Below are 16,750 nucleotides of genomic sequence, written 5' to 3'. Positions count from 1 at the left end.
TTTACGGGAGACTATTATGAGAGGTGAGAGACTATTAAGAACCCTTTACATGGGAAGGCTGATATTGTAGCCAGATGTACCTTTAGGGAGCTACCAGATAATCTGTTTTCTTCCACTACAGCAGGTAATCCACAATAAAGTGCAAGTGAGGAAAATTCAAGTGCAATTTGCTGGTATTCACATCAATAGCTAAAAATATCTCTCTTCTAAAAGAGAAGAGCCATGCTTAAATTTTTTTCTGCTGTTTAACACTTCCTGCACCTCTACCAAACAAAATGGAGATTCTTCCCAGCGGGCTAGGGAGGAACCAGACCCTTAGGTGGAGAATCTTGAGATAGAGATCAGTTCACATCTTAGGAAGTTCATAAATCTTCCATGCTTTGGTTAAAGATGACATTCTATTAAAACCGTTATTACTTGTCTTGGCCACAAAGACAATCAAGATAACCTTGTAATTTGTCCTGCCTGATTTTTCTCTTAACCTTTAGAATCTGAAAATGAGGAAAATATGTAGTTACAGGCCCCTTTAAGGCAGCGTTTCCCAATTTTACATGGCCATGGACCCCTTAAAAAAAAAAACCCGCCCGGGGGGGGGGGGGCGGCGGGAAGGTCAGGCCTGCCTCTAACACCATGGCAGCCAGGGGGACTGATTGGATTTGAGGAGCACTAATTGGGGAACACTGCTTTAAGGAATGAAAAAAAGCAACATCTGCTGAAGACAAAGCCATCTCCCCCCAACCAGAACAAACATTTCCTATTTGTGAAAGGGACAAAGAGCTCCATCCAGACAGCACCACCTTTGAAATACATCACCTTGGATCTGCAGCATAGCTCTCCTTGACAGTTCTGGGAGAGGAATCAGAGAACATTCACTGGGATGTTTTATATTCCAGAAAGGTGCACTGCCAAAATGTGACTACGATGGGGTATACCCCAATTCCATAAATGTATTACTTCAGTATACAGAGATGTGTCTCACTTTGTCCCACCCATTAATATAAAAAAACCATACAGGCCTCATTATCAAAATCTTGATAGACAGACTTGCCACAGAGATAGAAAGTAGAGACAGGCATTTCTGACTGCCTGTAGTTCCAGCAAGATGATAGGGAGACTGGTTTCCTGAGGTGACTCTTTCCCCTGGACTGTATGAACAGATGTGCACCGAGAGTAGCAACACATCCAGTAGTATAGTGACCATCAGCACTGACCAACATTAGCCCCACACTAGGGTAATTCCTCCACCAGTCTAGTGACTCTTTCCCCAGTTATGGAGCAGAAATTGGTTTAAATCAAAGCTGTGTCTGGTGAGTTGATTACCCTAAGTCAACTGAAAGCCACAAAGTATGACACTGCATGACAAATGTACAAACCGCCATGTGACCCAAAAGCTGCAAAAAGATTCCTACTGAGATTTGAGAGCTCACTTGAGTAGCCTTGATAAGGTTGTGAATCGGTCTAGGCACAGGAATATAGACCCTGACAGCCAGCAAATCCAAAGATGTCCCTTTTGAACTATATTTTTCTACAGGGGTGTCAATGCAGACTGACACTGAGCTAACTGGAGGAACAGCCATAGACTCTGTGGGTAGTGAATAGCACTTCCCCAGAAGACCAACTCTTGCACAGCCAGTTGTTGAGACAGGAATATCAGAGCTACCACTAAACAGAGGTGAGCAGACTTGTGACAACTCTGAATTGGGGAACTGAACGGGGGGGAGGGGGAAATTCTATCAAAAGTGCTCCTAGCCTATCACAAAATAAAAGCATCTTCTTGTGAGCCTAGTGTACAGCAATTTGGAAGTGTGCCTCTTGTAGCCTGAGGACTGAAAAGCAATCATCTAAAAATTGCTACTGACAGTCACCATTGACTTTTTGGGACTTGAATTTGTTCAGCATTCTTGGATCTAAAATATAAACTTCTTTGGTATGAGTAATTAACTGACATAGAAACCATTCATCATGTAGAGTTGGAACAGAAAATCCCTCTTCTGCTTAGGAGCCATTATCTCCTCTTAATCTGAGCTCATCTGTGGAATTGCTGAAGGGGGATGTGAAGTGGATAGCATAGCCCAATATAGTCATTTCCAAAATCCATTTGCCTGTGATAATCCCATCCCATGGATGTTACAAATGGGAGAGCCAGATAGGCAAACTGTTGTAGCTGTCAGGCTAGGGTGAGGAGGCTTCACACTCTCAAAACCGGTGCTTTGATGAAGCTAGTTGTGTACTTGAACTAGATGGCTTATAAAAGTGGCGAGGAGTCCTGTGGCACCTTATAGACTAACTGAAGTGTTGGGACACTTCAGTTAGTCTATAAGGTGCCACAGGACTCCTCTCTGCTTTTGCAGATTCAGACTAACACGGCTACCCCTCTGATACTTGACACCATAGATGGTTTATAATTCACTTCCTCTGGATCTTAAATCTTTGTGATGGTTCTGTGGGTCTCTAAAACATGAAAAAAAAATCTATCTTGTGAGATCTCAAGGCAGTGTGTGGTTTACTAAAACAAAATACAGGACTATGTAGCACTTTAAAGACTAACAAGATGGTTTATTAGATGATGAGCTTTCGTGGGCCAGACCCACTTCCTCAGATCAAATAGTGGAAGAAAATAGTCACAACCATATATACCATGTGATTTACTAATCTGTCTTGATTGCAGGGATATAAAATTTCCAGTAACTAACTGCAGACTGGCTCAACAACTCATGGTTCTTCACCATACTCTTGGCCTTCCTCGAGAAGCTGGACAGGTGAAGCTACGATGCCCTGTGCGTGAGAGCTATCAAAGATGAAATAGATCAGTATCAGCAACACTGAAGGACACTTGGGAGAGATGCTTGAGCTAATAGTTGTCCCTCGGCATCAACAGCTTGAAGTTACTCTTTTGTTCCAATGACAGGTTCCCAGAAATGCTTACATAGTTCATGTGATTTGGACAGGTAGTCAGTCATCTGAAGTCTGAGCATCATTGATAAGACTTCTGCTCAAAAAATAGATTCAGATGCTTCTGGTCTGTCATGGTGCTGCTTTCCTTACTCATTTAATGCCTCCACCACCGATGCATTCGAAGAGAGATTAAACCCTTCTTCCCCACACTTCAGTGTTCTTTATTAGACCTTTTCCACAGTTGGTAGTCTGGCAAACCATCTTCATTGGATCCAATAGCACCTTACTAATCAGGTGGTCAGCATTGTCAGTTGGAAAGTACCAATTATTTTTATTATAGTTTCTTGAACTCTGTGAATGGTGTCTGAAAAAAGACTGCCATGCACCTGGGGGGAGGGGTGTCTTAGAATCACTTAAACTCAGTCACAGATGGTAGATGAGCATTACAGCTTCATCAGCTAAAGATGAGACAGCAGTTTGAGAAATAGCCTCCTCATCTGCTCTGTGTTATGCAAATGTCTCCCCTGCTGAGGAAATCTGAGGAAGTAGAGAGACTGTTGTCTCCCCATCCCAGTGCCCTAGGCTCAGAGCCCTAAAAATGGCTGTCTGTAAGCAGTCCAAGGATCCTAGCATGACCATAAGGGATGGAGGATCAGAGGGTATTCCATACAGGAAAGCAGGGTGGCACCCAATATTTCTCCCAACACTTGTCATATCTAGTCCTAGATTCCTCACTATCTCTGTGGCCTGCAAAGAAAGGATATCTATGGGCAGATAAGAGATCTGTCTATGGAGACTGAAGAGGCTGAATGGATGAAATGAAATAACTTACCTCACCCATAGAGCAGTGGAGGAGCCATAAATGAAAATGGTGATGAATCAAATGATAAATGGGTATCCAAAGAACCCACTGTGCCCATGATTAACAGAGACTATAGTTTCTCCACTACAGTAAGTACTTTGAATATCAAAATTCTTGCAGTACAGTACCAAATAGGAGGTCAGTAATGATGTGAAGGTTTCCCTGAAAGTTAACTGTCGTGAATATTTAGGATGTTCCAATGAGGTTCGGAGGTATATGATTTTAATATGGATGGGTCCATTAGTACCATAAAAGGGTACTGGTGGTGGAGGTGCATCTGATAGCACTCTTATGGAAGAATACCTCTCCTTGTCATCCTGCTATGCCTGATCACTACTGAGACTCTTAGAACAGTGTTTGCTTTTGAATAAGCTTCTTGGTTTTCCAGCTTTGAGTGGTACTGGTGAAACTTGCAGTCTCCATGGAACTGGACCAAATAGTTGATTTTGGGATGGTTGACTTACAGGGAGAAAGTCATTCTTAAGCAGAATCCTTGAGAGGGGAGTCAAGAGTATTACTGTCAAGGAGGGAAAGGCCTAATACTTTTAAAGGCCCTAGGAAGAGATATGCAGAGATTAAAAAGGGCACTCTGCCTGCCTGGAGATGTACAGGTGGGTTCTCCTGAGCTGGCTACAACTTGGGACAGAGGGAACACTCCATCATAAGGTGGCATGGAGAGTCCAAAGGCCAGAACTCCATCTTGTCCACACTTGACCAGTAGGACCTGGAAACTAACCAAATGCAGCTGTAGCTAAGCAGAAGCATGTGACTTTGGGGAGGAGGGGTGATAGGGGGAGGATGGATAGGTGCTTTGGGGTTCTTTTCCTCTTGCAAGACCAAGATGTCTAAGGAATCTGGCTTGGGGTGAGTACAGAAGTATTCAAACCCAATATGGGGGGGGGGGGGGAGGTAATCTGGTGTATCTTGACCTGATTCACAGTTAGCATTATTGTGGCTAGTGTCTGCCACAGGACTTTAGCCAGGGACTGCTTGATCACTCAGTGGAAGGGTTTTCTTGGCTAGACCAGGAGTTGACAGGATGTCCGACAGCTTGTGGGATTTCTCTGATGCGACAGACATCTCTAGAGTCCCAGTAACCCTCATAAATAACATCTAGAACACTTTGAAGCCAACAAGAACTAGTACTGATGCCACGTATACTGCTTCAAGACACGAAGATAAGAGATTCATTGGTAGTAACATAGTCCAGGAGATGCTCCATCTCTGGATATGGCCCGGATGGCTATTTAGGCAGCAGCACACCACAGGAGTAGTTGAATTACTGGGTGTTGTGCAGTCTGGCACTAAATGAGTCAAGTAAGCAGGATATGAGCCCTGCAAGAGGAAAGCCTATGTCTCTCTTTATACAAGTAATCAGACTCCAGGGGAGCTGGTTCTCTGCTCAAAGACAGGGAGCACATATGCCTCAGTGATGGTGAAGAGCAAATCTTTTCTAGGCGTGGCAGACACAAGACTGTACCAGTGCCAGTAAGAGGCCAACAATCTTGATCCTTCTCTACTCTCACTGTCCATAGTCAATGTCAATACCAAGAAGTGTGTTGTTGAAACAGGGCTAGCACAGTCTGCAATGTCACAGGCTTCTCCATTTTTTTAAATGGGAGATCACAGCAGCTTCTCTCAATGTCAGACTGTGTGGATCCTGGTACCAGCTTCAATACTGATGCTGAGGTCTGTTTTAGGACAAGGACATCAGAACCATATCAATGCCAGATCTTTTCTGGATGCAGTCTTCTCCAAAGTGGTCTTTATCATCACTTGTCTGTTCAATATGGCACTGAATTATCAAACTAAACTCTGGAGCTTGCCTTCTGGTGGTCTGAGGAGACCTTTGTGGACTGTTCAAGACAATGGAAGTCACAAGCTGAAGTAGAATTAAGCAAAGAATCATAATCATACTGAGCATCTGCTCAGAATACGAGATTCTCCACACATCCAACCTCCTGAAGAAAAAAAAATACGACCTCATATGTCCTTCTTTCAGGTGGAGTGGACATGAAGTTGGCAGATGTAGAGTCTGCCATATTTTGGGTTTCTGTAAAGGATGCTGGGGATGGAGGAATCTCATTAGTATAGCATTTGACTCACTCTTTGCAGGTCAAAATGTAAGAAAATGAGATTTTGCAGAGGGAAAAAACCTGAAAAAAAATGTAAACATAAGCAGTGGAGTCAAATACTTTCACCGCATTCTGTCTTGCTGCCATGAGAGTTAAGAGAAGACTTGGGGTCAAAGCCCTAACAGGAGCATAAAGAGAAACAGGGTACATGCCCTGACCCAGACGCTCCCACTTTCAAATTATAAAAAGCCACTCTTATACATGGTGAGGTGATCATACATCTACAGTGGGATCCACAGACACAAAATTTACATTTTACAGAGGTTATTGTCACTTACTGTGAGCTCAGCAAAGGGATACCAGACCACTTACAATGTTTTAGTTACTACAGAATTAAAAACTATATTGAGGTATATGTAAGGTCTTAGACAAATATCTTACATGTACAGTAAGGAATCACGTAGTCTCACATATGACTTCCAGTCTTAAGTATTTAAATCTGTAACATTACTATGCTGTGTTTCCTTTTTTATATATATAATCTGTGGAAAGAAGCTGCACTCTTACCTGAGTAAGCTCATATGCTCTGTAAGCCAACAAGGAATTTACTTTATTAGCATTCTTTGAAACATGGCACTCGTGCTTTGGAGTTGGATCTAATGCATTTTTAACTGTAGATTCCATTGTTTTCACACCCATATGGTCATATATGCTTTTCATTTTCCCCTATAGAGCAAAAAAAAATTGTAGTGTTAAATTCTTTACTATATTACTCATAAAAGCAGCTACAGAAAGTACAATAGCACTGGTAAAGTGAGATACTTGTAAGATATACATCAGTTATTCATAAAAACTCATTGCTTTTTCTTCAAAAAAGATGAAATAAGAAATTAAACCTGCAGAGAAAGAGCTAAGTGGTAGTTTATTAAAAATCAATTAAAATAAACATGGTTAGATATTTACTTCCGATTGCAGTCTTGTATGCTTTCAGATTCTCTCTAAATATGGAAAATACCCCAACAAGTAGCATATTTCTATAAGAAGCCAACAAAGGCAAGAAAACTTCAGTAATAAAAAAATGCAGCCTTTGAAGATAAAGCACAGAAATTACCTTTATTATTTTAAAAATAATCACATCACCAGTTGCGCCTGCTTCCAGTGGATTAGCCTGTAATAAATCAGCGTATCTGGAGAGATATACACCTGAGGAAGATAGAGTAAAAACTTAAGATAACCAAGGTTCTGAACATTCAGTGTTACACTTAAGAGATCAATTAGTTTGGCAGAGTTTTAGCCATTTCTATTAAAAAATATAAACTCAGTAAAATTGTAGCAATATTGTAGCTACATGGAAAAAATCAAACAGACAAAATGCTTGATGAGAAGCATGGCAGACAGCAGATCGCACCTTTCATGCCATCACTCTTAGACTGTGGGCAACACTTAACTTAGACTTGGAAGAATTAGATTCTCTCTTTAAAGTCAATTTTTATTTTCAGTTACAAGGTTAGGTCAGGGCTGACAGCAGGCTTTCAGTGGTATTGTGTTGCCAAAAAACCCAAGACATCAGGGTACAAGTAACTGCAGTCATCCTGGCACAGTAGAGCAGAGACCTCCAGCCAGGACTGTAAGGATGATGAGCCCTGTCTGTAGAGGTGACCATCATGCTGCAGAATAGTTCCTGCACAGAAATGGCTACCACCCTCTTGCTGGTGAGTGATTTAACAAGTACATAACTACAGAGAGATCCCTGCATAGCCATGGTGTTAGAACACATGCTCCCTGGAAAAACAAGGTGGGGCACAGCACAAACTCCTGCCCAGAGCTGTGAGCAGGATAGCAAGTCCCTGGCTATGGGGAAACCGCTGGCACTGAATGACTGTGGTCTAGATCTAGCTGTGGGATGGCCACCCCTATGGCCAGGGATGCTCTTTTACAGTCCTGGCACTAGAGTGGCTCTCTTCTCCAATGGACAGGATTACAGCCCTTACAGCTGCTTGTTCTGGCTAGGATAAGGTATCACTGGCCCCACTCACTAACAAGCTAGCAGTATGGGAGCCATCCCTGGACAGGAAACATCTAGCCTCCTCATGGTCCTGGGCAGGGGCCTCTGCTCCATTGGGCGAGGACAACCTGAAGCCCTGCACCCTGTGCCTGCAGGGATAAGGCGTCAGTCCTCTTCAGTTCATTCCCCCCTTGTCTGAGTCTTCCTTCTGTCTGTGAGGAGAAATTATTCCTGATACCAAAATGATTTGCCTCCCTGCAGAGTTTGAGCTGAGTTGTGGGTATTATGCCAGAAGGGGTTAAGGGGTAAAGTCACCAGTTCTTTGCCAGACAACTGCAGGAGCGCAGAATTAAAACTTCAAGCTAAGCAGACCACATGGGCTCTCAGCCCCATTTGGTTTTCCAAATGTCCCCAAAAATAAATAGGATTCTGCCTATGGATGCCTAGAATAATCCCTCAAATTTTGTAATGCATTCTTATTTCTGTGAAAACCATTTAAGACAAGGTTAATTTTGTTTATTTCATGTATTTGTAAACTTTACCGCTTCTGAATCAAAGGTCATTACTTGACATCAGCTGAGTAGGATTATCCCCAATGTGTAAGTGCTAGTTTTGAGAAATTCTACAGAAGGGACAATAGTTTAAAAGTAATACCTGATTATCCATATTGGAAAAAATTGTGCTTCATGATGTAAATATATAAAGAGATAAGATAGTTACCCATGGAAGGACTGCCAAGAATTGTTATTTTGGAATGGCCCACTTGTAGCCCTTTTTCACATATATTTTGCACCTAAATGGAACAAATATCTTATTTTAGATGCATACATATTTTCAAAAGTTAGACTATGAATACAACAGGCAACAGTTTTCTTAAACTTCTCCATATAAGTATATGCTCTAAACTCCATTCTATGCTAAACTTTTGATACACAACTTGTGTAATCTCAATTATAAATTGTACTTTGTGTTACTGTACAACACTTGGAGCATAAACTTTTATACATATAACTGTCCACATTTGATGTTTGCTGTGAAGGTAATGTGCTTTAGGTCTATGTATATTAACCATATCTAAACCTTGTAGAAAACAAAGCGTGCTTAACAGCCACACACTTAAATTTGTAATTACTATATTTTGAAGACTTCTCATCATGAAGATAATTCAGAATCTTTTTCCTTCTCCATCCTTCATAAGGTAGCAAAAGAAGGGCCTCTCCAATATGGTGCCTTTCCTACAGCATCTGGCTACAAATATGGTAGATTATACAGGGCTCTTGAGAATATTCAGCACCACTGAGGAAGACTATATGTATCCAAATTAAATATAAATATATATATTTAGAGCAGTGGTTCTCCAAGTGAGGTCTGCAACCTTCTCGCAGGTGGGCCATGGGCTCAGAGCTTGCACCCCCACCACCCTCAGCAGGGAGCCTGCACTGGTGCTCCATCCCTGAGAGACTGGAGCATCAGCTTTCTGCTGCAGGGGGTAGCAGCCTCACAGGACAGATCTGGCTTGCGGGTGAAGGAAGCTGCCCTGTGCATTGCTGCTCCCCCTCTCCCTGGCTTGGGGAACAGCAGAGCAGAAACCACTCACCTGGAGGCTTTCCCCACTGGAGATTTTCTGCATTACTCCCGTTGTCCAGAGTGATGGCCAGTGGGAGGCGTGGAGTCAGGCAAGCACTCCCATCTTCCTCATGCCCTGACTTCACTCTCACACATTTCTCTCTCACCCAGACCCCCACAACCTATTCCTACACCCTACCTCGCAGCCAGAACTCACACCTTACCCCCTCCTACACCAATTATGTGATCATGGTGGTTTGCTGGTGGTCCATGAACAGATCTGCATTTAGCAGGGTAGGCCATGAGCCAAAAAGTTTGAGAACCACTCATCTGGAGAGTCTTGATCACAAAGGACGTACACCCCAGAAAGCAGCATGTAGCAGGTTTTTTTTAAGTTGCTCTATCTTTTAGATCAGAAAAAGGATTCCCTGCAATGGTCCCAACTAGCCACCATGTCATACAACTATTTTCAGGGTGCCTCACTTGTGTTCATATTAAGAGAACAGTAGTTCAAGTTATCCAAGAATCCACCCCACCCCCAAAAGTCTTAAAACCAAACAGGCAATACCCCTTTTTGAGGTGTTAGAACATGTATATTAAAAATAAGCCGAAGATTTAACACACAATAGGTAAAACAGACTGTGCTTGGTGCCGGGGGGAGTGGGGGAAGGGAAGGAGAGAGAGAGGGGAATGGTAAGATGTATAGGCCTAGAGGTATGATCCCAAGAGGTAAAGAAAAAGCCATTTGTAACTGGGGCCTCCGTAAATTCTAGGGTAACAGATTGGTTCTCGCCCCCTTTATTTCTATGGCTCTCGTGCTGAATTGTGCAGCTACAGCAGACATAAGTAAAGTTGAATCCAAAAGTCAAAAAACAATTCTGTTTCAATGAACATATCAAAGCAGCAACAAGGGGAAAAAAATGAACAACATTTTTCTCCTAAAACTTGTCTCTTCTCACCTGAGGTCGATCAACCATGAGAAACACATAGGATTCCACAAGCTCTTTTTCTAAGCGACCATCGCATTTCAGTTCTCTTCGTTTTTCTGTGAACTATCAACAAACACAGTCTGAATTTACGTAATGAAGAAACTAGTAAATGCCACCTGGTATCCAAGAAGCCTAATTTGGCTAAGGTATACATTACTCTAGCAGATCCAGGTGCAAATACTCAAAAAGGCCAATGTAAATAAAGTTAATGTTTCAGCAGTTTTCTACAATTTCAGAAAAGTCTGTATCCTTTCACCTACTGAGTGGGAAACATTCAGCTTAAAAATTCTCATAATTTTGGACTTGCATTCTATGTGCAAGTCTTATAGTTTAGAAGTTGATCACAACTAGGGATGTGAAAGTGTAAAGGTGATACAGAGGCTGCAGTGCAGGGGCGGTAGCTAGCTCCCGAGAGGGGCTGCAGATGGCAGCCGGTGTGCTGGGATCCAGCTTCAAAGCTGACTGCCACCCTGCAGCTGCTGCCTGTGTGTGCCAAGAACCAGCTTAAGAGCTGGCTTAAAAGCCGGCTCCTGGCACGCCCTGCACCATGGCTGCGGGTAGGCATATAACTTTTGAGATTTTTAGCAGTTCCATATTTACCCCATTACCCACTTTTTAACATCGCTAATGACAACCTCTGCTTCAGGGTTTTGGGGATGGGGTGCACAAACCCTTCCCTCCCCCCCAAGTCAGATTTTGATTTTGCCCCCCAGTTCTGCCTTTATCTCTACTATTATAGTCCATGCTCTCCTATTTCTGAGCCTGGTCTCCATGTTTTTCCACTTACCTGGGGGCTTTGATCACCTGCCCCCATTGAACCTAGTTTAAAGCCCTTCTCACTAGGTTAGCCAATTTGTGTCCAAATACTCTCTTCCCCTTCACCACAGTATTTTCATGACTTAGTTTTAGTTGTTAGTTTAAAACAAGACACCTACTTGATATGGTAACTCAGCTACTGAACTTGTTTTGCCACTCCTTTAGAGAAAGTTAGCGCTAGAGCAATATTTAAAAGTTAAATTATTATAGCTTACGCAGAATGCAGTAAGCCTGAATTGGAAGATACCATGGCTTCCTTTACAACCATTAATTATACCTCAAGATTGAAATGCAAAGCATAAAGTTCAGATTTCAAACAGCAGCACTGGCACTAGCTCCCGTCACATTTCCATCCCCATCTTACTTCATTTCACTCAATTTAAGATACAAGAGTTTTCATCCACCATAAAACCAGTACATCTTCCTGACAACAACACTTGCACATATGAAACCGTTTACTTGAAACCAAGCGGAGGTAGGCAAAGCCACTGAAAGTTGATGACTTACACACCATTTCATAAATGGCAAACTATGGGTACTCACCTCCTTTTCCAACAACTCATTATGGATTAAGCTGGCTCTTTTGTAATTGAAATTAGCCATTGAACTTGACTCCAAATAAGATGAATGCAAAATTTTCACAACATCTTCAAATTCTCGAGATCCCATAGCTATTGGCTGAAAGAGTGCTATACAGAGGGGGAAAAAGCTAGTATTAATACACATTTGAAAACTTCCCTGTATATTTTAGTTTCACAAATAGTTCTGTAAGATCAAGATAAAAATGCTGTTTAGTTTAAATGGCTTGATTAATTTTAGATGTACTGTACTGAAAAATTTCAAAAGAGTAAATGTAGGCTTACCAGTATCACAGCTAGGCACACAATTTCTCCATCTCATATTAGCATTTACTTAGCGTAAGCTCTCAACTTAGTTAACAAGAGCTTCGCAAGGGGAGTACACTATCGTAATTTCAACATACTTTCAAGAAAATAGCAGACACTGCAAAAAGCTGTAACTTGCAGTTAAGCAGAACAATTTGTTGTTGTAAGAATGCAGTAGTTCCAGGTTGTAGCCTCTTTTTTGAAAAAAATGATATTAGTCAATTTTAGGCTTCTTACCTTGACAATAGCAGAGAGGAGTCCTGTGGCACCTTATAGACTAACCGAAGTGTTGGAGCATAAACTTTCGTGGGCAAAGACCCACTTCATCAGATGCATCTGACGAAGTGGGTCTTTGCCCACAAAAGCTTATGCTCCAACACTTCGGTTAGTCTCTAAGGTGCCACAGGACTCATTGCCGCTTTTGCAGATTCAGACAAACACGGCTACCCCTCTGATATTCGTTACCTTAACAAATGTCTAATAGAAGGGACAACATAGGGTCAGCTAGGGTTCATACTCTAGTTTAAGTCATCGCATAAGAGAACATGGGTCCTCTATAAAACAATTATGCTTTCACAAAGATAGCCACTTCAAATTCACTTTTTTCCTAGGATGCTGCCAAAATCTGTGTAGCAGCCTATTTGCTTGGGTTCATCTTTCAGCCCCTCAGTTCCATCACTGCCCACAATTTTAGTTGAGCAGAATGATGACCAAATGACCAGCAGGGCATTGTATAACATGCAGGAATGGCCCGAGGTGGGCTGCGGCAGCTGGCATCCCAGGCCTGCACAGCTGTCAATGGAGTAACATCATCATCGGGCGCCCCAGGCAATGGCCAAGTCAGCCTATAGTCACGGGCCGCTCCTGATAACATGGAGCGGCAAAAAACAGAAGAACTGAGAGAGATAGAAAGACCCCAAAGAAATGGGCCTGAACTTTTAAGATATCTTAAGCACCATGTGCTAGGTATTTTGCCCAATACAGCTTTTTTTCAAGATGCACTGACATACAGCTTTATCATGGAAGGATCTAGGAGCTCTAGTCTGTAAACTGTTCTGCTAAATACCTTCAAAATAGTGCCTTAACCCCCTTTTATTATTACTTGCCGCCTGCTCTAAAAGCATAGAAATTCTAAAAGAACACAAAAACAAATGTGGATACAAGTACAGCCAATAAGTGGTTTAATCATGTGTCCAGGATTACACAAGACTGAGCAACCATGCATGCATGGTTGTGTTTTTTAAAGGTGTGAGAGGTACACAAGGGGCTCCTATCACAAGACCAAATAGAAAAGTAGGTCGGTAATAGCCAATTATGAAAAAAAGGACAGCATCTATTGCTATATTTATTGTCATGCAATCGGATTCATCTTAATGGAAAGTGAAAATACAGAGTGATGCATGTTTTATCTTATAAAAATGAGTCCAAAACATATAGCGGAAATAGACTAATGAGCAAACACTTTGCTTTCTAGTGGCATCCAATCAGTTATCAGATCCTTTGTTGAAGGAATTACTAGATGCAAAGGGGGCATAATTTTTTTTCTTTACACAATACAGTAAAACTCCAATTGTCCGGCACTCCTGATAGTCCAGCATCAAAATGGCAAGAGCCTAGTGCAAGGGTGTCCAACCCGAGGCTCCAGACAGAAAAAAATTGCGGCTCCTGATGGAACTGGAAACCGCTCAGGTCAGCCACTCTCACAGCCAAGCCACTGCGAGCCGCATGCGCACTCACAACCCGCGTTGTTCCGCTCGTGGTCCCCAGCACACTGCGTTGTACCCTGCACATGCACGACTGGTCTCCCACCGCATCCCACCCTCCAAGTGCTAGCAGCTGGCCGCTGAGCACAGGCAGCTGCTTCGGGACCCGGAAATAAGGTTGGTGGGGGAGAGATGCTTTGAAGAAAGGAATGGGGATTGGGGGAGGAGGTGCGCATAGTGTTTCGGATGCAGTTCACCAGCTCTGGCTCCAGGACCAGAGCATAAGGTGGGGGGGGGGGGGAGGGGGGAAGCGTTTGGCTCAGGGGAGGGGAGGGGGATTGGGTTGCACACCATGTCCCAGCCAGCTCATGCTCAAAGCCGGATGCTCAGCACACACACCCCAACGCCTGGAGGGAGATGCGTGGCTGTAGCAGCAGCTCCAGGACCCAAGAATTAGCTTAGAGTGGAGGAGGGGGGAAGGAGGAGGAGAGGGATTGGGAGCATGCCTCCTTGTAGTACCTCCTGATAGTCCAGCATATCCAGTAATCCGGCACCACCTAGGTCCCAAAGTTGCCAGATTGTTGCAAGTCTACTATATTAAGTCATTGCCACAATTATTTAAAGACAGCCGAGCCAAAAATTAGCCTTCTTGAAGAAAATCTTTAGTATACAGATTTTTATTTTAAACAAGTAAAAACAGGATCAATTTGTTACTGAAAAAAAGATTAAGTCATCTCTCAACTGAGGCAGAGGCTTAGCTTTTGCAGAGATATGTATCATATACAATTGTACTATAAAGATTTAATGCCATTGTAAGAAACACCACAAAATCTGCTTGCTATATCCTGTTAATTATGCATGTGACCCCTATTCATGAAATAGTTTGGCTACAGAATATGCATTATGCATATTACAGTAGACTCTGAAAACCACCAGCATGTAATGGTCCCCATTTTACGATGCACCACATATGACATACAATCAAACAGTACCTAACCTAAAAAGCCCACAATATGAGTTCAAGACATGGGGGGATGGAGGAGGAAAGACACCCAAAACATCACACCCAAGAAAGCAAAGAAGGAAAAAGAGAGGAAAGTCAGGATTAGATTTTTCCTCCATTAATGAAGATTACAGCAGCAGTTTTAGCAAAAAATAAAATACTAAATAAAATTATTTAATCTTAGCTCCATTTTGATTTCACCAGACCTAGAGAACATATGCTTTGTTATTATATTGGAGCTGTTTTTATAGTATTAAAAGTAAAAGCAATCTGATTTAATACTGCAGTAACTCTGCATTTATGTAATAAACTGTTTCCAAGATTAAGTGAAGTACAGGTTATCTGCAGTTTAACCACTCAACGAATTTTGATGGAGAGAGTCTAAAAAAATTTTTTCTTCAAAATGTTTTGTAGTTGTCCTGTTATGATACTATGACTGTTGAATACCTATATGCTAGAACCTTCATAAACAAAGTTGTCCTAGCTGCTCAATATTATGTATATAGATCCTGATACTTCCAATATTATATACTTCAGCAGTAGACTGAGGAAGTAAACAATGCAAGTCTATAAAAGGCACATTACTGCCTATGGGGAGGTCCTGCCCACTACGCAGTTTCTGTTTAGACAGAATGATAGGTAATGATGTTACCTATTTATGTTTTCTTAGATCCTGCATTATGAATGATTTTATGGAGATCAGCAGACCTCCAAACTGTAGTTTCTTTGAAAGCCTGATCTTCATTTTCTTCTATGATGTTTTATTGGCAACCACTTTTGAGTATGACAAGTCACATGGATTGTTGTGGTATTATCACTTAATACCTTGAACTATGGCAGTGTATGTTATTACCAAAGTCATGAACTAGAATAGCTTTAATTTCTTTGGAATAAAGTTTAACATGTAGAGAAAGACATGCATAGTTGTTGCTTAAAAATAGGTTATGAAAGTATATTAGGTTGGTTTTTGTCACTAAATGAAGTTCTAGTTAACTTGAGAGTTGATACTATCTGAAGTAAAATAGAGATCAAGGGCCTATATTTTATTTATATTATATACACATACATACAGAAGTGACTGGAGATTTTTGGGAGTCCAATTTAGAGCCCCTTAAAGCATTTTGGATTTTCAGAAAGTGTTGAAAATTCAACCTCTGGAAAAATGAGACCCCTTTAAAAAGTCTTAGTAGACAGAAGTCACTCTTCAGTATGTTGGGCCTAAAGTTCTGAGTTGAAAGTGGTTTAAACCTAAAATATGCATTTTACCTGAGGGGGGAAGTTTTAATGAACTCTCCCATTCAGTATGCGATTTGATTTAATCAAATCAAGGAAGTGGCAGTGCTTTATGCTGTGTCTTTTGGTGACAGCCTGTTCAAAATCCACAAATTTCCTTAGAGAGTAACTTTTGCCTGATCACATGTAAAACAGAAAAAAAATTACACATTTTGTTGTTTAAGGCACTGTAACAGATGTAATAACCGACAGACTATCGGTCTTTTTTTTTTTTTTTAAGATTAATTTCTACTGATGTTGGTTTACCAGATCCAAGGAAAATATCACCTGATCAGAAAAACAATCCTGTCTGCAATATGCTTTGAGGACTCTCACATTCCAACCCCAGCTCCCCAAATAGCCAACAAAAACTCAGTCAACAAAGAAGTTTTAATACAAATTGGGTTGGGGGAGGGAAGGGGCTTTTTTTAAGGGAGCATTTGGGGTAGGTCAGGTAACCTTTCTGTATCTATCACTTGTTGCTTAGGACTTAAGCCTAAAATACAGAACGCATTTTAATTCAGTTCAGAAAGCATATTTACGTAGAACAAGATAGCTGCATATGCGCCTCCTAGATAAACTATGCGATGCCAAATTTTTTGTTTCAACCAACTACCAGTTGTAACTATAGAAGTACAGTTCCAGATGATATTTCTATATTATTCCCAAAAGAACTAGTA

At 41.6% G+C, this 16,750-nt stretch overlaps 1 protein-coding gene and 1 long non-coding RNA gene across 8 annotated transcripts in view; one reads left to right on the top strand and one right to left on the bottom strand.

Moving 5' to 3' along the window:
• TASOR (transcription activation suppressor) overlaps positions 1 to 16,750 on the bottom strand; it is a 61,651-nt gene that overhangs the window by 39,237 nt on the left and 5,664 nt on the right. For all 7 annotated transcript variants that reach the window (XM_075938881.1, XM_075938884.1, XM_075938883.1 and 4 more), the window contains exons 2-6: positions 11,752 to 11,897; positions 10,363 to 10,455; positions 8,558 to 8,630; positions 6,944 to 7,035; positions 6,400 to 6,558 (exon numbers count right to left, since the gene is read on the bottom strand). In XM_075938881.1, coding sequence (XP_075794996.1) covers positions 6,400 to 6,558; positions 6,944 to 7,035; positions 8,558 to 8,630; positions 10,363 to 10,455; positions 11,752 to 11,897 — 563 coding nt within the window. The remainder of the gene's footprint in view (positions 1 to 6,399; positions 6,559 to 6,943; positions 7,036 to 8,557; positions 8,631 to 10,362; positions 10,456 to 11,751; positions 11,898 to 16,750) is intronic.
• On the top strand, positions 618 to 3,104 carry LOC142830933 (uncharacterized). Its single transcript, XR_012906495.1, has 2 exons — positions 618 to 1,672; positions 2,669 to 3,104. It is a non-coding gene; the product is annotated as an uncharacterized LOC142830933 (long non-coding RNA).

This window comes from Pelodiscus sinensis, chromosome 11, assembly GCF_049634645.1.
Source record: "Pelodiscus sinensis isolate JC-2024 chromosome 11, ASM4963464v1, whole genome shotgun sequence".
NCBI classification, from domain to species: domain Eukaryota; kingdom Metazoa; phylum Chordata; order Testudines; family Trionychidae; genus Pelodiscus; species Pelodiscus sinensis.
This window is presented reverse-complemented; position numbering and strand designations above follow the sequence as displayed.